The following is a 23307-nucleotide window of genomic DNA, read 5'->3' on the forward strand; positions in this document are numbered from 1 at the left end:
TGGAAATATCACACAGCCTTGTTTATTGTGTTATATTTGCAAAGAGAAAAGGAACCAAAAACAGCCACCAGAACTCGGGAGTTCAGTCTGTATCACACAAATTGAAAACATGTACATATAGACTTAGGTCACTGTGGGGGGATGTGAATAAACAAACATTCTCCCCTCCTGGATGACAAATCAAGATCTCTTACAGATGGAGAAGCAGCGCCTGGTATCCTTCAGGTTTTTGCACAAATGGATAATTTATAAAAATGATACATATACACTAACAATAAGAGCGACGCGTTTCAGAGTATTCACATAACCTCCTTTCTCAAGCGCTAAACTAACAATCTAAATTACTTCTATATATACACAATTAACATTCCACATGTTAGTGTGTTGCCCTCAGCGTTCTTAATAATTTACAGTATCCAGAAAAAAAAGTCACATCCGGCTCACCTACAGGCCGAAAATCGATCCTCTGTCAAAGAACACACAATCCATGCACCCATCGGCCGTCTGCGGCGCCCCAGACTCAGCGCGTCACATCCGGAAGGTGAAGCGCACAGTCACATGACGCTGCGTCCACCAAATGGAATGCAGCATCATATGACCCACACTCCTATGTAGCGCAAATATAAATATATGTATTCCAGTAAAAAAAAAAATCAGTCAGAAGGAGATATGGTGGGTGATTATTTGATACTGTAGTTAAGTCAGCTGACTCCGGACAACTTTGTGTCAGACTGGTGATTAAATGATTAGGACAGAGTAATAAATTACATGGATGCAGATGTGCTGGAATAAAACACTATACAACAAGAAATGGTAAATGTGTGCATAATATGGGCAAAAATGAAAAAAATCTGAATTGGTTACGAACTTCATGGAAAATTCAATTCGCAACGAATGCGAATATTGCGACGATTCTATTGCGGGAATCGCTTAATTAAACTTAATTTAGAGCGGTGCAGGCTCCAGGGCATCTAAAATGGCGGATCCACATGTGAGGACATGGGGCAAGGAACTATGGGAAGGCAAGGCAAGTAGGCGGGATGACCCTGAATCACATGCAGGATGCAGCCTATCAGCAGCCAGTCATCCCTGTGATGTCACAGCCCTATATAATCGACAGCCATATTCCGGCTAGTCACTTTATTCATTACACTGCAAAGAGATAGGATGGACAGCCTGTGTGTGTGTGACACACAGAAAAGCTTTTTCCAGCAGCGTTTCACCTCCTAGTCACATCAGTTTTCTGGTGAACAGAGAGCAGTGCTTTTCACTGAAAATAATTTTTCCTGCAGTCATGAACCTCCCAGTCACTTTCTACAGCAGTGTATTACAGAGAGGGTCATAGAGCTGTGTGTTGCCTCATACATTTGAACAAACTGCCTCAGCTTCTTAAACCTTAGCAGAGGATGGAGGGATAATTTTTCTGCACAATTGTGTCTTTGTTCCACAACAAATGGTCTGCTGGTTATACTAGTCTGTATAATACCTAGCAGTCCATTCCTAATAGTCTTTAAGAGAGTGCAATTTTTGGTTTAGTACATAGCGAATGTGTGCTGCAGCATTGTTGTGTAACATAGTTCATAAGCTTGAAAAAATACCAGAGTCAATCTAGTTTAACCTATATCCCTAATGAGTCCATACGGAGTTGATCCAGGGGAAGGCAAAAAAAAAAACTCATAGTAGAGGTAAAAATTCCTTCCCGACTCCAAATATGGCAGTCAGAATAAATCTCTGGATCAACATTCTGTCCCTAAATATCTAGTATACATAACCATCAATGTTATTATTCTCCAAAAATGCATCCAGACCCCTTTTGAACTATTTTACAGAGTTTACCATGACCACCTCCTCCGGAAGAGTATTCCACAGTCTCACTGCTCTTACAGTAAAGAACCCCCGTCTGTGGTGGTGTAGAAATCTTCTTTCCTCTAAACGTATAGGGTGCTCCCTTGTTATAGATACAGTCCTGGTTATAAATATATAATTGGAGAGATCTTTGTACTGCCCCCTGATATATTTATACATAATTAGGTCTCCCCTAAGACTTTTTTCTAAACTAAATAACCCTAATTCTGATAATCTTTCTGGGTACTGTAGTCCTCCCATCCCCTGTATTACCCTGGTTGCCCGTCTTTGAACCCTCTCCAGCTCCACTATATCTTGTACACTGGTGCCCAGTACTGTACACAGTATTCTATGTGTGGTCTGACTAGTGATTTGTATAGTGGTAGAATTATTTCCTTTTCGTGGGCATCTATGCCCTTATTGATGCACCCAATGATTTTATTTGCCTTGCCAGCAGCTGCCTGACACTGGTCACTACAGCTAAGTTTACTATTAACTAAGACCCCTAAGTCCTTTTCCACGTCAGCCGTCCCAAGTGTTCTCCCATTTTATATATAACCCCGTCCCGGTTTTTTCCTTCCCATGTGCATTACCTTACATTTATCAGTGTTGGAACCTAATCTGCCACTTCTCAGCCCAAACCTCTAACCTATCTAGATCTATTTGTAACAGTTCACTGTCCTCTATAGTGTTTACCGCTTTACAGAGTATTAGTATCATCTGCAAAGATTGCTACTTTACTATTAAACCCCTCTACAAGGTCATTAATAAATATATTAAATAGGACAGGACCCAAGACTGAACCCTGTGGTACCCCACTAGTAACAGTCACCCAATCAGAATAAGTACCATTAATAACCACCCTCTGTTTCCTATCATAGAGCCAGTTACTTATGCACCAATCTTTTATGTGGCACCGTATCAAATGCCTTGAAAAATCCAGATATACGACATCCAGCAATAGACCCTAGTCCAGTCTGGAGCTCACCTCCTCATAAAAGCTGATCAGGTTAGTTTGATAGGACCGATCACTCATAAACCCTTGCTGATATGGTGTCATACATTTGTTTCTATCAATATACTCCAAAATAGCATCTCATAGAAAACCCTCAAACAATTTACATACAACGGAGGTTATACTAACAGGTCTGTAATTCCCAGGGCAACCTTTTTTTTTTTTTTTTTTAAACTGTAATTTTTATTAGTTTTTAACAAAAAGAATAAAAACAAGCAGTGGGGTTGGGGATACATTCCCCAATGGCAGGAAATACACACAAGAAGACACTGCAAAACAATTTACACAATAAGGCATCACTGTGTCAAGGTAAACTAGTGTACTACAGAACATTCCTATACATTTTCTACTGGGAGGGAGACAAAGACAACCCACAGCCAGGAAAAAGGGGAGGCACAAAAGGAGAGAGAAAAAAAAAACGGAGAAGAGACAAAGAAAAAGACAGAAAAAGAAAGGAAGAGAAGAAGGCCCATGAAAGGCAAAGAAATCAGGGAGGTTGCCTATCAGTTAATCTGTCCCACGGTTCCCATTTTGAGAGAAACTGCGGGATGGTGTTGTTGAGGGAGGCAGTAATAAATTCCAGGGAGCGAAGATCCCAAATTCTGTTTATGAGGTCACCCTCAGGAGGAGGGGTGGTCTGCTTCCAATGCTTAGCAACGAGAGTCTTGGCCGCCAGTACAATATGCAAAAATAGTTTAAACTGTCGCTTAGCCAAGGCTCTAGTCGATAGGTGCAATAGAAAGACCAGGGGATCCAAGGGCACCCTAACTCCCATAACCTCCCAAAGTAAATGTTGTACTTTCACCCAAAATGGGGTGATCAATGGACATGTCCAGAATATGTGGTACATATCACCCAACCCCCTCCACATCTCCAACATTGCGGTGATATATCAGGGTTCAGCCTATTGAGTAGAACAGGGGTGTGGCACCAGCCCATTAGCATCTTAAATTGGGTCTCTGTATATGCTGTACAAATGGAGGCCCTAGAGGCCATATCGCAGATCACCAGCCAGTGAGAAAGGGTAGTATAAACGACCCCCCTCCCAGCGCCCCATATAGCTATGAAAGGGGGGGGGCACCATCCAGGGGAGAGTTCAAAAGGGAATAGATACTCGAGTAGTCCCTTCGTCTGAGGCCCACTCCTACACAACCGCTCGCGGGGAGCGACACAGTAAGCGAGCCCCGCTGCGAGGACAGATAATGTCTCAGTTGTGTATAGTGAGCCAATGCAGAAGCAGGGAGGTCTGAGCGAGACTGCAAGCCGTCAAAGGGTAAGAGGACACGAGTGACAGATTTCACAAAATCAGCCCAACAAAATAGACCTCTTGATCCCCATTCCCTTACCATATGTGAGGTACCTCCTGGGGGGAAGGCTGGGTGATAGAGGAAGGATTGCATTGGGGAGAAGGAGGAAAGGAGTCGGAACCGCCTAGGGCAGTATGTGCAGACATAGCGGGTGAAAGTCATAGGGCCCAGGAGGGGGTGTGTAGGGGAAAGGAGTGGGAAGGACCATAGGAAGGCGTTAGGATGTACCGGTGCCAACCATAACTTTTCGAGTTCCATTTACCATAAGCCCAGTGGGTAGACCACGCGGCTAGGTGACGTAGGTGTCCTGCCCAATAATATTTCATAACGTCAGGCACTCCCAGACCTCCCGTGCATTGACTCGCCATCATTACAGACATAGGAAGCCTATGTCTTTTGGCCTCCCAGATAAACCTGAAAATAGCCGACTGAAACGATCGCAGCGCTGCCAGGGGGACCTGGACCGGTAAAGTCTAAAAAAAAAGTACAGCAGCTTGGGGAGAATCGCTATCTTGACAGCAGCTAGCCGTCCAAAGAAAGATGTATCGTGACCTCCATTTTTCTAATAGGGATCGTAGCTCTCGGAACAAGGAGGGGAAATTAACAGAGTGTAGAGAGGAATAGCTAGGGGGGAGGGAAACCCCAAGATACTTAATAGCAGTGGGAGACCAGCGGAAAGAGTAGTTTGGACACCAAAGAAGATGGAAGGTTGACAGGCATAGCTTCCAACTTGGAAAGATTGACCTTATAGCCCGAGACTAGACCATACTCATTCAGGAGTTTATACAAGGTAGGTAAAGACAGAAGAGTGTTAGTAAAGGTAAGTAAGACATCATAACAGACAGATTTTAAGTCTTCCTGAGAAGAAGTTACCTGCTATTCCAAATTTCTGAAGAGTAGCAAACATGAAAGGCCAGTCCAGTCTATCAAACGCTTTTTCGGCATCTAAGCTCAAAATTAAGGCTTGTTCAGATCTTATTGACAAGATCAATAAGGTTGACTACCCGTCTTGTGTTCTCGACCCCTTGACGACAGGGGATGAAACCAACTTGGTCTTTATGTATGAGAGCGGGGAGAAAATTACAAAGACTGGCAGCCAGGATCTTTGAGAACAATTTCAGGTCAGAGTTCAACAGGGCTTTAGGCCTATAGCTAGAACAGTCGTGGGGTTTTTTGTTAGGCTTAGGAATCAGGGTAATTAAAGAGTGTAAAAAGGACTGCGGAATCCCCTCCCCACTCAGAAAAGAGTTAGAGGGACCAGATTAGGGAGAAGAACTGACAAATAGGTTTTATAGTATAAATAGGTAAACCCGGCGAGCGCCCCGTCGGAAGGGACTTAAGAACGTCAGCAAGCTCCTCGAGTGTAACAGGTGCATTCATTCGCAGAGAGGGCTGGAAGGCTACATCTAGAGAAAAAGGAGTCCACTGCTGCAGCACGTTCACCTGGGTCCGAGGGGATTTGAGAGGGAAGACAGTAGAGTTTGGAGTAGTAGTCATGGAGGAGGCGAGAAATGGAATCAGAATGATTGTGAAGACTACCTGCATCGTCCCCCAGGGCCGAAGGAGCCTGAGCAGCCGCACGCTCTTTTAAGCGCCTAGCCAACATTGTGTGCGCTTTGTTGCCTTATTCATAAAACCGCTGTTTAGCATAAAGCAGCTGGCGTTCCACTTTGCGGAGAGCCAAGTCTCCCAACTGAGATCATGCGGCTGCTAAGCGCCTCAAAACTGTGAGGGAAGGGGCAGTCAGCATAAGAGTTTCCAAAGCAGAGATTTGTGCCCTAAGTTACCGGGAGCGGTTCAATGCATCTCGCTTTAGACGAGAGCCCAAGGCTATACAATGTCCTCGGACCACTGCCTTTTGAGCCTCCCACAGGATAGCTGGAGAGGACACCGAGCCCTCATTGTCGGCATAGTAATTAGTAATGCTAGTTAAGATCGAGTCCCGGGAAGAAGGTGTTTTAAGCAGAGAGTCATTAACCCCTTAAGGATGCAGGGTTTTTCCATTTTTGCATTTTCATTTTTTCCTTATCACCTTCTAAAAATCATAATGCTTTCAATTTGCACATAAAATTCCATATGATGCCTTATTTTTTGCGCCACCAATTCTACTTTGCAATGACATTAGTCATTTTACCAAAAAATCCACGGCGAAACGGAAAAAAATTCATTGTGCGACAAAATTGAAGAAAAAATGTCATTTTGTAACTTTTGGAGGCTTCCATTTCTATGCAGTAAATTTTTCCGTAAAAATGACACCTTATCTTTATTCTGTAGGTCCATGCGGTTAAAATGATACCCTACTTATATAGGTTGAACTTTGTCGTACTTCGGAAAAAAAATCATAACTACATGCAAAATGTATACGTAAAAAATTCTCATCTTCTAATCCCTATAACTTTTTTTTTTAGTTTTCCGCATACGGGCCGGTATGAGGGCTAATTTTATGTTCTGAAGTTTGTATCGGTACCATTTTTGTATTGATCGGACTTTTTGATCGCTTTTTATAAAAAAAATTTTCATGATAAAAGAAGTGACCAAAAATACGCTATGTTGGACTTTTGGAATTTTTTTGCGCAATTGACCGTGTGGTTTAATTAATTATATATTTTTATAGATCGGACATTTCGGCAAGCGGCAATACCCCATATGTTTATTTTTATTTACACAGTTTTTTTTTTATGGGAAAAGGGGGGTGATTCAAACTTTTATTAGGGAAGGGGTTAAATGACCTTTTGTTAACTTTTTTTTTTTTTTTTGCAGTGCTATAGCTCCCATAGGGAGCTATAGCACTGCACACACTGATCTTTTACTCTGATCCCTGCAAAGCCATAACTTTGCATGGATCAGAGAGATAGCAACCAAACGCCGATCGGACGCAATGGAGCAAGGTAAGGGGGTCTCCGCTCGCGTCCTAGCTGATTTTATCGCGATGTCCCGATTAGCCCGATTGAGCTGCCGGGAAGCGTTTACTTTCACTTTCAGACGCAGCGGTCAACTTTGATCGCCGCGTCTGAAGGGTTAATAGCGCACGGCACAATGATCGGTGCCACGCGCTGTTAGCCCAGGGAATGACCCGGTGGGATGCAGGGTTACGGTGTGACCCTGTTTTAAACACACTTGGACCGGGCGTAGGGCGTACAGGTACGCCCTACGTCCTTAACAGTGGCCACCAGTGGCAGCGATGATGAGAAGTAAAAGGGGAAAAGGAGACGAGGATAGGGCCATGGTCAGACCAGGAGATTGATTCCATAGAGGCAGTGGAGAGCATATGCACCATTGGAAGGTTACCAAAAAAGTAACCAATATGTTTATGGAGTTTATGCGGATGCGAGTAAAAAGAAAAGGAGTGATCCGACGGGTGATTAATACGCCATAGGTCGTAGAGCGCTGCCAAGCGGATTAACCGCCGAAAAAGCGTGGAAAGTCGCAACTGAGCAGGGGGTACCTGGGAGCCCCCTAGAGAGTGACGGTTGGCGGATAGAGAAAAACTAGGTTTAAATCCCCCCCCCCCCCCCCCCCCCCCAGTAGCCAGGCTGAGGGTGGGTATGTGTGTAGCCGCTTCAACTCAGGGTCACCCTTTGTCCCCTTTTGTACTGCTGGTGTTGTGCAAAAATACATTTTTTTTTAAAACATACTGTAGCGCATTTTTCTTCCCTCATAAGTGCATATCACGTACCTACATCTAAGTAGTGTACTATTTTGTACCTGTTAATCTGTCAAGTGCCTAGATCCTGTGAAAGTCCAGGCAAAAGTAATCACCGGCTGTTTTACTCCAATACGTTTTTTCAAGCGTACTGTAGCGCATTTTTCTGCCCTCTTTGTTCCACAACAAATGGTCTGCTGATTTATACTAGTCTGTAGACTGTATAATAGACATCCAGCAGTCCATTCCTAATAGTGAGAGAGTGCAATTTTGTGTTTTAGTGCTGCAGCACTGTTGTGTATTGCTGGTGTTGTGCAAAAATATGTTTAAGCATACTGCAGCACATTTTTCTGCCCTCATAAGTGCATACCACATACCTACATCTAAGTAGTGTACTATTCTGTACCTGTTCATCTGTGAAGGGCCTAGATACTGTGAAAGGACAGCCAAAAGTACACACCTGCTGCTGTTCTTGACAAATACTGTTTTAAGCATAGTGAAGCGTATTGTACTCCCCTCATATACGCACTAAGAATATTTAGGCAGAGAAGAGCCAGGACATATCAGAGGCCTAAATTCATCAGGCGCAGGCAGAGGTCACAGCAGACTAGGGGCAAGAGGCAGCAGAAGTCACAGAGAGAGCCCTGATCTCCTGGTATCAGCTAGTGGTCGTGTCTTGACCAGCAACCCATCTGCAGTCATCGATTGGTTAACACGGTCATCGACTTCATCACAAGTGACATCGGATACCCCCCAGTCAACAGTCGGTGGGTTCCTCAGATACAACCCTCAGTTGGCATGGCCCGGGAGCAGTCCCTGTCCTCCCATTGCATCTGTCCTGTGCTGTTCCCTCCCCTACAGAAGTATCTTATGCTGTGGGTTCAGCTCCACTATTCACTGAGGACAATCTAATAGAGGGCAGTCAGAAGCTACTGCCCAGCCAAGAAGTGGAGGAGAAATCCGCCGCTTCCTCCGCTAGGCGGGCAAGTAGGGATGAGTAGAATAGAGTGGCGTGGGATGTGGTGTTGCGAGCCTTCAGGGTCCTGAAGCAGACACTGTTGAGGAACCTGAGGAGGACATCAGTGACGTGCAATGAAGCCGATTGCAATTGGGAGCCGGGTGCAGAAGGGGCTTCATCATCAGGAGAAGAGGGTTGCAGGTTGCCCGTGAGGCAGCAGCTGGGCCAGCAAGGTGATAGCATGGTTGGCAGTCAGCATGGTGGCAGAAGTGGACATTCTGGAGCCAAACGTGCACGAGGGAGACCACCGGCTTCACAGCAGCCTACCTTCCCAAGAGGTAGTGGAACAGGGTTCCTGAAGACGGCGGCAGTAGCAGTCAGTTAGTGCAGACTGTTGCTTGGAAAATCGTCTACTCGGCGGTGTGGCAGTTTTTGATCAAGCATCCGGAGGAGGTTAACCTAGCCACATGCAAGATGTGTCGGCAGAAGGTGAAGCGTGGCCAGGGTCCCAATGTTGGCACCACGGCCCTGCGTCAACATATGCTGCGCCACCATAAAGCAGCCTGGGAGAACCGTGGCTCCGATGTAGTGGTCCAGCCTGCTGCATCACCCAGTGGCACACCGCTCCCTGTTTCAGCCAGCCAAGGTTCCACCACCTCAGCTGAAGGGAGCTATGCATCATACTCTCCTTCTGTCACTCCAAATGCTCCTGCTCCTCCTACTATGTCAGTCATTCTGCCAGCAACCCATCTGGACAACCATGTCCAAGAGACAACAGTATGCACCCACTCACCCAATGGCACAGAAGCTGAATGTGCTCCTGTCCAAATTGCTGGTGCTACAGTCTCTCCCTTTTCAAGTGGCGGACTCTGCACCTTTCAGAGAACTGATGGCTTTAGCTGAGCCGAGGTGGAGAGTGCCAAGTCGTAATTTGTTTGCGAAGAAGGCAGTACCAGCCCTGCACAATTTTGTGGAAGAGAAGGTGGGCCAGTCCTTGAGCCTGTTGGTGTGTACCAAAGTGCACGGCAACGCCGACATTTGGAGCTGTAACTATGGTCAGGGACAATACATGTCCTTTACGGCTCACTGGGTGAATGTGGCTCCTGCACAGCCACAACACTAACTTGGACAGGTCAAGTCGCTTCCTCCTCCATGCTCTCAGGCCGTTGGTCCTGTGACAGTGTTCGACTCCGCCTCCTCATCCTCCACCGTGTCCTCAGCCTCTACTGCCCAGACAAGTCTCATTGCCCCTTGAGCATACCATGTGTACAGGGCACAGCGGTGTCACGCTGTTCTTCACATGGTTTGCCTTGGTGAACAAAGTCACACAGGGGAGGAACTGCTAAAAGTCATTCATAAAGAAATCGGAGTATGGCTTAGGGCTGGGCGGTATACCGGTTCATACTGAATACCAAAATTTTTCCCTGCACGATATGAATTTTTCCCATACCGCAATACCGGTTGGGCCCCTCCCCCCCCCCTCGAATGAATGAATTATCAGCTGCAGATGAGTTGCGGCAGCGCTTTATATGAATGATTTTCCGGCCGCGGCGCTTTAAATGAATGACTTGCGGGCCACGCTTTAAATGAATGACTTGCGGGCCACGCTTTAAATGAATGACTTGCGGGCCACGCTTTAAATGAATGACTTGCGGGCCACGCTTTAAATGAATGACTTGTGGGCCACGCTTTAAATGAATGACTTCCGGGGCCGCCGGCGCTTTAAATGAATAACTTGCGGGCCGTCGGCGCTTTAAATGAATGACATGCGGTCCGCCAGCGCTTTAAATGAATGAGATGTGAGCTGCGGCAAGCTGTCACCTCCCTCTGCAAGCGCTAAAAACCTGGCTTCTAGCGCTTGCAGGGGGAGGGGACAGCCTCCGGCTCGCAACTTAAACGAAACCTGTCAGATATTTTCTCCCACACTATCCTGGTGGATAGTGCGGGAGACGCTGATTAAAATGAGCCCTACCTTGCCCGCATCCGCCTGGCTGCTCGCCCGCAATTGTAGTTTTATTCTATGTGTATATCTTGCTGTAACTGGCACGGGCGTCAGCGCCACTCATGAATATTCATCCCCCCCTTTCTCCAGTTAGGAGCGGCGAAGAGAGGGAGAACTGGAGGGAGGGGGGATGAATATTCCTAAGCGGCGCTGACATCAGTGCCAGTTAACCTGCAGAAGCCCCGCCCGTGCCAGTTACAGCAAGATATACACATAGAATAAAACTACATTTGCGGGCGAACGGCCGGGCGGATCTGGTTAAGGTAGGGCTCGTTTAATCAGCGTCTCCTGCACTATCCACAGGATAGTGCGGGAGAAAATATCTGACAGTTTTCCTTTAATCGTTTCCAGCGCCAGCGGCCCATAAGTTATTCATTTTAAAGTGCTAAGGCCTAGGGGAGAGGGGGTTGTGTTAGAGAAATATAGCAGCGCCTGGGGTTCATATATGATTATTTCCTATGGGGGGGGGGGGATATCGTTAAATCGTTAAATACCGTGGAACCACCATAACTTGCAAAAATACAGTGATATGCATTTTTGGTTATACCGCCCAGCTCTAGTATGGCTTACTCAATGAAAACTGGAAATGGGACCATGGTGACTGACAACGGGGAAGGCTGAGCCATGCGCCCTGCATGGCACACGTGTTCAATCTGGTTGTCAAACGGTTCCTGAAGTGTTCCCCCCCCATTTGCACGACATCCTAACAATGGGAAGGAAACTTCAGCCACTCGTACACCACAAAGCACACACTCCTTGAGCTGTAGCATCAGAACAGTATCTCCAACATAGTCTGATTTCCGACATTGCAACACGTTGGAATTCCACCCTCCATATGTTGGACAGACTATATGGACAGAGAAAAGCAATCACCAATTTCTTGATGATCCAAGCGGATAGGGGTACTCCCCTGTGTAACTTTCATGTCAACCAGTGGCAGCTCATACGTGACACCTTCCGTTTGCTCAGGCCCTCAGAGGAAGCCACAGGATTACGTGATGAATGACATAATTCCACTTCTTCATTTCCTACAACACGTGTTGAAAACGATGGCTGGTCAGGGCAATGGAGACGTGGCGCCTACATCTCACGTCCACATGAGCCCTGTGGAGGCTGAACTGGAGGAGAGGGAGGGGCACAGTGGTGCACAGTTTAGGGTTTGCCAAATGGGCAGTTTTTCTAGTCATTTGACAGGAGAGGAGGAGCAGGAGCAGCCAGAGGAGCTAAAGGGTTATGAGGAAGGCGAGACGGTGGACCCAGACACACCGCGGCAGCATGCAGTGGAGATGGAGGCAGGGAGTCCCTCTGAGTCACTTGCACAAATAGCACGATGCATGCTCACTTGCTTGCGTAGTGATTGCTGAATTGTCACCATTTGGCAGCGGGATGACTTCTGGCTCTCCATCTTATTGGACTCTCGCTACCGCCACAAAATGGAGGCCTCTTTTACACCCACTGAGTGGAAGGACAAACTGACCTACTACAGAGACATCCTACGTAGTCAGTTGGCCGATGCCTATCGGAGCCATCGTCCATTCTCTCGCAAGTCTGACTCGGTGGGCCCTCTGCGCTCACCTACCACTGCCATGGCTGCTGAGGAGGTGTGGGGTGGCAGGAACAGTACCAGCTCCATCAGCAGCCTGAGTCTACAGTAGCTGATAAGTACCTTTCTTCACCCGCATAGTGAAGCAACACATCAGCAGCAGGTAGACCTGGAGCAGGACCTGAACCAGCAGGTGGTGACATACCTTGACATGACCGTGCCAACACACCTTGAAGATCCGCTGGACTCCTGGGCACCAAACTTGATTTGTCACCAGGTACTGGTATTGCCACCAGGCTGTGCCATTCAGCCACTATATGGTCTCCTCATGCTTCTGCCACCTCCAGGCTGTGCCATTCAGCCACTATATGGATTACTGATGCTGCCCTACCTACAAATTTTCATGGTAGCACTAGCTATCATAAATCTTCAATTTTAATTTTAAAATTCATCTTTAAATCTTAGGAATTGTGAGACCCTATGGTCTCCTCATGCTGCTACGAGCTGCAGGCTGTGTCATTCAGCCACTATATGGTTTACTGATTATGCTGGGCCTGGAACATTACTTACAAATTTTCATGGTAGCACTAGCTACCATAAATCTTCAATTTTAATTTTTGAATTATTCTTTAAATCTTTGGGATTGTGAGGCCCTATGGTCTCCTCATGCTGCCACGAGCTACAGGCTGTGTCATCCAGCGACTATGTAGTCTCCTCTTGCTGCCACCAATTCCAGGCTGTGTCATTCTGCCAGATTATGGTCTCCTCATGCTGCTACCACCTATAGGCTCTGTCATTGTGCCGCCATGTGACTCCTTGTTAGTTTGAAATAATACAGTATGACCACAAAAACCAAAGTAAACACTGGGACATTAAACTTGGGAATCTAATATAAATCTTAAATTTTAATTAAAAAAAAATCGATGTAATCTTTTTAAGACTGAGGCCCTATGGTCGCCGCAGTCAAATTACCTGTGGAATTATCACAAGAATCCAATGATTGCCAATGAATCCAAATGGCTTGGAGCTATAACAATGAACCATAAATAGCAGGGTCTGGAACAGGTGGTATCTGTTTTTCACTGCAACCACTTCTAGCTTTATGCACCCACTTATCGCCAATGGCACAGAAGCTGAATGTGCTCCTTTCAAAGTTGCTGGTACTGCAGTGGAGGTGCGCTGAGAGGCAGGGGCTGAAACAGGTGGTAGCTCGCCTCGCGGCGGACAGCCAGCTCGATGCTTACCAGAATGGGTAATCAAAAAATTTAAATAAATTAAATTAAATGAAAATTACATAAAAAATCTATCTGCCACATACAGATGCTCTGTGGCAGTAATTCTAATAGCGATGCCTGTAATCTGGATGTCTTACTGAATAACAGTATTATTTCACTAACCCAGCACACTCCCTATGCGTGTTAGAACAAAGCAAAGTGTTCTACACCCCTATTGAGGCTCTCTGTAGGCCAGAAATAGCCGTTTTAATACAGATTTGCCGCAAATAAATTCAGACCGAACCAAATTTTTGGGGAAAATTCAGCGAATCGGCCAAATTGAATTTTTCTAAAGTTAGCTCATCTCTAACCCTCACCACTGATTGCCCTTTTCTGCTCCGCTACACCACACCTTCTTAATCCTATGTTTATACTAGCTTGTTATGTCTGGTAACATTGTAAGCAATAACCTTTGCACATGAAGAATTAAACCACAGGTTACTTCAAAGTAAAAATGCTGCTTTCTTCTAATAACCTATATTGCATAAAGTTTCATGTAGTTACATATTCTTATTGGTGAAGATTATTAAAAAGGATAGGATTTTATAGTTTAAACTAGGAAAAAAGAAATGAATGCAGTAATTTTGGGGTTAGTTATTCAGGTTTTCTTTTTTTTTTTTTTTTTTTATAAATAGATAAAAAGAATAGACAAAGTGAAGATTGTGAACCTCCACGGAAGATTTTAAGGAAGGATGACCAACATTGCAATGATATATCTTCTACCGTCACAGATCATGAGAGAGGTGCCATTTATCCAAAATAAGTACTGTCAATTATGTTCATGTCCATCACCGCATATTAATAGTAATAAACAACGCTAGTTTGGTATAGTTTTAAAAATGTTCCGGGTTAGGCTGGTTTTATGTTCTTGTCACACCAAGGATAAAAATTTAATTTTTAATTTCATTGTTCATATCATATATTTAATGTGATCTTAATATTGCACACGTGGATTTTCTTTCTAGTAATAGGCACAAGAGGGGTTAATTTTAATTGCAGTAAATGTCAGAAGGCTCACAGCATGAACCCCTCTGGAAAAAGTCTGATTTCCTTTTGCATGGTGTAAAACCTCCATAAGGGCCAGACAAGTATTTTTCCATATTATTTACAATTTTTTCCATACATCTTGCACTTTTTATACAGCTCAAATCCACCACATTTTATGTGAGAATATTAGTAATATGTGGTATTTTTTAAAAATATCATGCAACCGCCTGTTTTTTTTTTTATATTTTTTTTTATTTTTATTTTTTACGAGCACCCCCTTTGCCCGGCTACCACGCTCCTTTTTCCGTATTTTTTTTTTTTTGTATTTTTGATTGCGTTGTAAAATCTGCAATTGCGGATTTTACAACTGCAGATCCGCAACTTTACATCCGTGGTGGATCCGATGTGTGTTATTGCATCCTTATACACTTTTCTTTTTCATTGTGTTATATTTTAGGTGATTGTAGATTCATTCATTGGTCTACACGAGAAGTGCACAACCTACGGGCCACATGTGCACAACACACGGGCAACGTGCACAACATACGGGCAACATGTGCACAACATAAGGGCCAGCTGTGCAGACAGCTGTCTCTCTGGATGAAGATTACCAGGGTCAGATGCTGCTCTGTAAACCGTAAACATTTTCAGGTTCAAATTCAGAGGAATGCACTCAATGGTTATTACAGGCTCCTGTCACGTAGTGTTATTATGTTTATATTCTTCCCTAGAAGTATTGGGATGAATGCAGTACCAGACAGTGGTACAGACCGCATGATGACACAAGGAGCGAATCAGTCTTTATTGCCAAACCATACTGCAGTATGAAGATTGCCATATGGGTCTGTGCACATAATATTGCTGTTTGCATGAGCCCTAAGGCTATGTTCACACCTTCGAATGTTCGTGCAGAATTCTGTATTGGAATTGGAGATCTTGTTGAATTCCTTTTGAAAGATTCTGCTGTGCTGTACACATGGTTCAATTTTCGTGCTAGATGTTTTTGGCACGGAGATTCTGACTTCCGTGTCCATTCTTTCTGTGGATGCTTCCTGGAATGCATAGCAGTCTATGAGACTGAGTGCATATCCTTTGTGGTCTAGCAGTGGGCTAGATCAGATTTAAAAAAAAAAAATTTTTTATGATGGCCCTTCCTAGATGAGTTACAGCTATTGTTTGAGTCAGTTGTGAAGAGTGATTATCATACTTGCATTTCCTACTGCCCCACTGCTCTCCTGACAAACCAATTTTTTCTAAGTCAAATAGAAGTGCGTCCAAAGTGTCTTCTAACTAAAATATTGTGCACGTCATCTGGCAAAACTTTCAAAAAATGTTTTACTCCACTTTTCCTGTCCACTCTGTCTTATAGCTAAACTGTTTCTGTTCTCTTCGCTCTCTGTAGAAAAAAACTGTGCAGTCGATCAGAATGAAAAAAAGTGCAGTTCATCAGTTGAAAGGTAAATTTTCAATTGCCTTTTATATGACAAAACTTCTTAACCATATATACTTTACCTTAACCATATTAACTTTACCATAGAATGTATTAAAGTGTACCTGTCATTATGAAAAAAATACTTGTCCCAACCAGCATCATTCCAATTTGGGCTTGCTGTGGCAGTTGGTAATGGTTTTGGCATGCATGCAGCCCTTTTTTTTTTTTCTTCTTTTTTTCTTTTTATGCTATTGTGAAGGAATATATGCTGTTCCCGTATGTTGTCTGCTATACTCCATGATCTCTATATGTATTTATGTTATTGATAATTCTTTTTATAAGCAATTATCTGACTTCCTGGGCCCCTCACAGAGGAACTTTGGCATTCTGAAGGAGGGTCCAAGGTTGTGGGTTTGGCTGAGGAAACGTGTAACATCTGTAAAGGATGTTTAGTTGTCCTTGGTCTTAAAGTAGTAGAAGAACAAACAAATTTATACATTCTATGATCGGTACAAATGAACAAGTCTTTGTATCTTGTCCTTTTAGTTTGTACTTCGTTGAAAAGTATTCGTTTTTGATATCCATGCTTTTCCTATGACATACAGTCATGGTCGTAAATGTTGTCACCCCTTAAATTTTTCAAGAAAATGAAGTATTTCTCACAGAAAAGGATTGCAGTAACACATGTTTTGCTATACACATGTTTATTTACTTTGTGTGTATTGGAACTAAACCAAAAAAAGAGGAAAAAAAAGCAAATTGGACATAATGTCACACCAAACTCCAAAGATGGGTTGGACAAAATTATTGGCACCCTTAGCTTAATATTTGGTTGCACACCCTTTGGAAAAAATAACTGAAATCAGTTATTTCCTATAACCATCAATAAGCTTCTTACACCTCTCAGCCGGAATGTTGGACCAATCTTCCTTTGCAAACTGCTCCAGGTCTCTCTTATTGGAAGGTCCGTTTCCCAACAGCAATTTTAAGATCTCTCCATAGGTGTTCAATGGGATTTAGATGTAGACTCATTGCTGGCCACTTCAGAACTCTCCAGCGCTTTGTTGCCATCCATTTCTGGGTGCTTTTTGACATATGTTTGGGGTCATTGTCTTGCTGGAAGACCAAAGATCTCGGACGCAAACTCAGCTTTCTGACACTGGGCTGTACAGTGCGACCCAAAATCTGTTGGTAATCCTCAGATTTCATGATGCCTTGCACATATTCAAGGCACCCAGTGCCAGAGGCTGCAAAACATCATTGAACTTCCACCATATGTGTTCTTTTTGTAGGTATCATTCTGTTTTCGGTAAACAGTAGAATGATGTGCTTTACCAAAAAGCTCTATCTTGGTCTCATTTGTCCACAAGATGTTTTCCCAGAAGGATTTTGGCTTAATCAAGTTTATTTTGGCAAAATGTAGTCTTGATTTTTTATGTCTCTGTCAGCAGTGGGGTCCTCCTGAGTCTCCTGCCATAGGGTTTAATTTTATTTAAATGTCGACGGATAGTTCATGCTGACACTGATGCTCCCTGAGCCAGCAGGGCAGCTTGAATATCTTTGGAACTTGTTTGGGGCTGCTTATCCACCATCCGGACTATCCTGCATTTACACCTTTCATCAATTTTTCTCTTCCGTCCATGCCCAGAGAGATAAGCTACAGTGCCATGGGTTGCAAACTTCTTTTTAACCCCTTAACGACGCAGGACGTATATTTACTTCCTGCGCCGGCTCCCGCGATATGAAGCGGGATCGCGCCGCGATCCCGCATCATATCGCGTCGGTCCCGGCGCTAATCAACGGCCGGGACCCGCGGCTAATACCACACATCGCCGATCGCAGCGATGTGCGGTATTAACCCTTTAGAAGCGGCGGTCAAAGCTGACCGCCGCTTCGAAAGTGAAAGTGAAAGTGACCCGGCTGCTCAGTCGGGCTGTTCGGGACCGCCGCGGGGAAATCGCGGCGTCCCGAACAGCTGATCGGACACCGGGAGGGCTCTTACCTGCCTCCCCGGTGTCCGATCGACGAATGACTGCTCCGTGCCTGAGATCCAGGCAGGAGCAGTCAAGCGCCGATAATGCTGATCACAGGCGTGTTAATGCACGCCAGTGATCAGCATAGGAGATCAGTGTGTGCAGTGTTATAGGTCCCTATGGGACCTATAACACTACAAAAAAAATGTAAAAAAAAAGTGTTAATAAAGGTCATTTAACCCCTTCCCTAATAAAAGTTTGAATCACCCCCCTTTTCCCATAAAAAAAATAAAAGTGTAAAAAAAATAAAAAATAAACATATGTGGTATCGCCACGTCCGTAAATGTCCGAACTATAAAAATATATCATTAATTAAGCCGTACGGTCAATGGCGTACGCGCAAAAAAATTCCAAAGTCCAAAAAAGCGTATTTTGGTCACTTTTTATACCATTAAAAAATGAATAAAAAGTGATCAAAAAGTCCGATCAAAACAAAAATCATACCGATAAAAACTTCAGATCACGGCGCAAAAAATGAGTCCCATACCACCCCATACGTGGAAAAATAAAAAAGTTATAGGGGTCAGAAGATGACATTTTTAAACGTATAAATTTTCCTGCATGTAGTTATAATTTTTTCCAGAAGTGCGACAAAATCAAACCTATATAAGTAGGGTATCATTTTAACCGTATGGACCTACAGAATAATGATAAGGTGTAATTTTTACCGAAATATGCACTGCGTAGAAACGAAAGCCCCCAAAAGTTACAAAATGGCGTTTTTTTTTTTCGATTTTGTCGCACAATGATTTTTTTTTCCCGTTTCGCTGTGCATTTTTGGGTAAAATGACTAATGTCACTGCAAAGTAGAATTGGCGACGCAAAAAATAAGCCATAATATGGATTTTTAGGTGGAAAATTGAAAGGGTTATGATTTTTAAAAGGTAAGGAGGAAAAAACGAAAGTGCAAAAACGGAAAAACCCTGAGTCCTTAAGGGGTTAATGTTGCGCACTGTGGACAAAGGCAAATCTAGATCTCTGGAGATGGACTTGTAACCTTAACATTGTTGATATTTTTCCACAATTTTGGTTCTCAAGTCCTCACAGTTCGCTTTTCCTCTTTCTGTTGTCCAGGCTTAGTGTGGCACACACAGACACACTATGCAAAGAACTTCTCTCCTTTATATCTGCTTTCAGGTAGGTTTTTTATATTGCCCACACCTGTTACTTGCCCCAGGTGAGTTTAAAGGAGTATCACATGCTTGAAACAATCTTAGTCTTCCACAATTTTGAAAGGGTGCCAATAATTTTGTCCAGCCCATTTTTGGAGTTTGGTGTGACATTATGTCCAATTTCTTTTTTTTTTTTTTTCCTTCCTTTTGTGGTTTAGTTCCAATACACGCAAAGGGAGTAAATGTGTATGGCAAAACCTGTGTTACTGCAATCCTTTTCTGTGAGAAATACTTCATTTTCTTGAAAAATGTCAGGAGTGCCAACATTTACGGCCATGACTGTATGTGGTTAAAGATTTTTTGTTTGATTAAAACAACCCAATTAGCTGATAAACGAGCGTTTGCTTGTTGGTTGGCTGATCACTCTCCATATAACACAGGGCAGTGTCTCCCTGTTTGGCTGATAATCACCCCATGTTATAGGGCCCTAAGACAAGGGTCCAACATGGGTCTAATAAATGAAAGCTAGGTTCCACTGTTGGTTATGGCAAATCTTCTTTGAACTGAACTTCAGTAATGCATTGTCACACATTATGCTTGAATTAAGTCAACATTCACAGAAGTACTGTAATAAGTCTTACATCTGTAGTTACATTAGTTATATATGCTACTTTTTACAGTACAGTCATTAACCTTGGTGATTAAGTGTACCTTAAATTAAATAGTCCACTTTGCCAGGCTTTTTCTCATAAAGTGCATCCAAGCCATACTATTTATTTGTGGTTTTACAAGTACAGGTAAAGCATGTGAAAACCATGTGCTTCTCCTGGGCTTGTTAAAAAACCACACACATTTACAATAAATGTAATGTATGAGCAGTCTAATAAAGTTTACAATAATGTAGAAATGTGTTATCTTAATTAATTTTTGTATGCTTTTTACTATGGGTGTAAACCTAGTTTATGTGAATCTTTGTCATCTTTTGAAAAAAAAATCCTTTATTTTTCTCTACAGACAAATTAGATTAGATTGCCAAGAATATAAGGTAAGCAGTGGTGTGTACTGGTTCTAAAGCTTTGAAAAGTCATGACTGCATTGGCCACATTCCATGGGAACTTTCATGTGATGGCTGTGTGAACAAATAAAAAAAAAAATTACTTTGAAATGTTACAGAAGTCTGTGTTACACAAACTATCATGCTTTTTTAATATTATTAATAATAATGATAATAGTAACAACAATAATACATATTATTATTATTGCTATTTTTTGTTTACTGTGAGTTTCATCAGTAAAGGAGTTTTCCCACCACAGATATTGATGACATTTTACTTGGAGATGCCATCACCTACTGATGTTTGGGGGTCCCCGGTGTTTTCAGCACAAAGTATTCCTTACATAGTTTTGCTACATTAACCTTGATGTGATGAGTGAGTGACAATGTGGCTTTAGTGCTTTCACTGCTGTTATTGAAGACCCTAAGAGTCCCCTCCATGGTGCACCGCTATTTCACACACTCTCCATCTTAGGGGGTAGGATCAATGCTGGGCAGTTTGCCTGAAGTCTCCCTAATGTTGAAGAAAGTAGACAGAACATGCTAGCATCTGTGCTGCTTGGGAGATGATTTAAAGAACATAACTACAGATGGCATGTGGGGGGGTTATTGATGCACTGGCTTTGGAAGGTGCTATATGAGTAGAAGAGAAACAGCTCCTGCTTACCTCATCTGCTAATAACTGCTGCATCTCAGCCGCACAAATAATCCCGCCGCTGACACACTGCTGCATCCTCCGATCCACTTCTCAGCCATGCTGAACGAGAGATCTAAGCCCGGCAAGGAGGCCATCCTTCTCATCCTGTGGAAGCAAGATGACACAGGCTCGCCACAGTTGCGGTGCCCCTGGAGATATATGCACGCAGATGCTGAGGCAAACATAGAGGTGGTGAAGGGAGACTTTCTCTGAGGTGTCTGAAGATAGGGTTGATCAAACGGCCCCTTTGCCTGCAATGACAGGTCGCTGCATCATCATGCTATGGAGGTTTGTGGCTTGGCCGTCTCTTCTCCTAAAGAATTCTCTTCTCTCCCTGAGCCCACCCTGAGGAACATTTATACTGCTGTTCTGGCTTTGGGGTTGACACTGCTACTATTAAAGAGGAAATCTCCTTCATCAGACAAGATCTTTGTAAAACAGATGAGCGCATGACCGCTATTGAGGGCAGAGTTAGTGACCTTGAAGACCACTTTTCAGCTGTCCAGAAGGACCTGAAGAGGGTTGTAGATAATGATCTCTAAATCGAATGATCTGGAAAACCGTTTCCAAAGACATAACTTGCAACTCATTGGTGTCCCAGAGCATGCTGAAGGCAGAGATGCAGGAGACTTCCTTGAGAAATGGCTCCATGATAAATTTGGCAAAAATTGCCTTGCTCCACTGTTTGCAGTTGAGCGGGCACATAGGGTGCTGTTCAGTCAGCCGCCACCTGGGAGGCCTCCGCATCCTATACTTCTGCATTTTAAGGACCAGGACACTATTCTCAGTTCCACACAGGACCACCATGACCTATTGGGGGGTTTGGGGTAAATTTGTCATCTTCCCAGACTTTTCTACTGAACTTCAGAGGCAGAGTACGCAGTTTCTAGACATCAAAAGACAAATGAGAGCACTGAACATTATCTACTCTATGCTCAATCCTGCTAGGCTACCTTTTATGACCTTAGGAAGGACCCACTTGTTCAATACTCCCAAATTAACCATGAAATTGCTAGACTGCAATGAAGTTGACATTTGCTGTGGATCTGAAGATGGCTGAAAGCTTTAGCCGCCTGTCGCTGTCTTCATGCTGAAAATACGAACTGCAGTTCCTTGCTTGTTCTGCTGGGAATGCTGTGCAGTGGATTGACTCTCTTCGGATGGCCCTCACCAGGTTTTGGAGGTTGTTGTTGGATTTGGTTTTCGTTTGTATCTCTATTTTGCGGTGGAAGGAGAGGTTTAGTGCAAATGCAATGCTACAGTGGGACTTCTTCCATCCTCTTTCCAGGACTCTTGGGCCTACTTTAGTCCAGTAATGCTCTACCAGACAGGCATCTTATGCTTTATGGAGACACATTTAATTATAGATTATTCACATGTCCTGCACTGTTCTTTGATTTCCCAGGCCTTTTACTCCACATATACTTCCCATGCTAGGGGGTTGTCTATAATTGTGCAAAAGCCTATCCCTTTTGTCTGTTCAGTGTAGCAGTGTATATGGCCCTCTCATATACTAGTGATGTGCTTAAGAAAATTCTTAAAGGGGTACTCCACTGGGAAGAAAAAAAAATGTTATCAATTGGTGCCAGAAAGTTATACAGATTTGCAAATTACTTCTATTTAAAAATGTTAATCCTTACAGTACTTATCAGCTGCTGTATGGTCCAGAGGAAGTTCTTTTCTTTTTTAATTTCCTTTCTGTCTGACCACAATGCTCTCTGCTGACACCTCTGTCCATGTCAGGAACTGTCCAGAGCAGGAGAGGTTTGCTATGGGGATTTGCACATATATATCTGTATAACTTTCTGGCACCAGTTGATTTAAAAAAAATAAAAAATTTCCAGCGGAATATCCCTTTTAAGATACTCTCTACTCTTCCATGGGTACCCACCTTGCTGATATGTGAATTCACAACATGCTGCCACCTTGTGGTGCCTGATGACAGCCCTGTTGTACGATTTTCACCCCTTCTGGCTGCAACTGGTGGATACTGGTGGGGATATTGATATGGCCCTGTGGGAATACTTAAAGGGGAAAACAAAGGGGAACAGCCAATCTTCTGAATGTACAGGCCTCGTACATACGCCTTCATGCCTCCCAAACCTTTGAAACAGAGGAAGTCCACAGATTGACAGTTAAAGGTGTTATCCAGGAAAAAACTTTTTTTTTTTTTATATACCAGAAAGTTAAACAATTTTGTAAATTACTTCTATTAAAAAATCTTAAACCTTTCAGTACTTATGAGCTTCTGAAGTTAAGGTTGTTCTTTTCTGTCTAAGTGCTCTCTGATGACACCTGTCTCGGGAACCGTCCAGTTTAGAAGCAAATCCCCATAGCAAACCTCTTCTAAACTGGGCGGTTCCCGAGACAGGTGTCATCAGAGAGCACTTAGACAGAAAAGAACA

At 43.6% G+C, this 23307-nt stretch overlaps 1 protein-coding gene across 6 annotated transcripts in view; it reads left to right on the top strand.

The window, feature by feature from the left end:
• The window catches only part of LOC130273680 (serine-rich adhesin for platelets-like), a 222744-nt gene that overhangs the window by 110439 nt on the left and 88998 nt on the right, over positions 1-23307 (top strand). For all 6 annotated transcript variants that reach the window (XM_056520883.1, XM_056520880.1, XM_056520882.1 and 3 more), the window contains 3 exons: positions 14223-14330; positions 15977-16031; positions 20166-20196. In XM_056520883.1, coding sequence (XP_056376858.1) covers positions 14223-14330; positions 15977-16031; positions 20166-20196 — 194 coding nt within the window. The remainder of the gene's footprint in view (positions 1-14222; positions 14331-15976; positions 16032-20165; positions 20197-23307) is intronic.

This window comes from Hyla sarda, chromosome 5 (assembly GCF_029499605.1).
Source record: "Hyla sarda isolate aHylSar1 chromosome 5, aHylSar1.hap1, whole genome shotgun sequence".
NCBI classification, from domain to species: Eukaryota; Metazoa; Chordata; class Amphibia; order Anura; family Hylidae; genus Hyla; species Hyla sarda.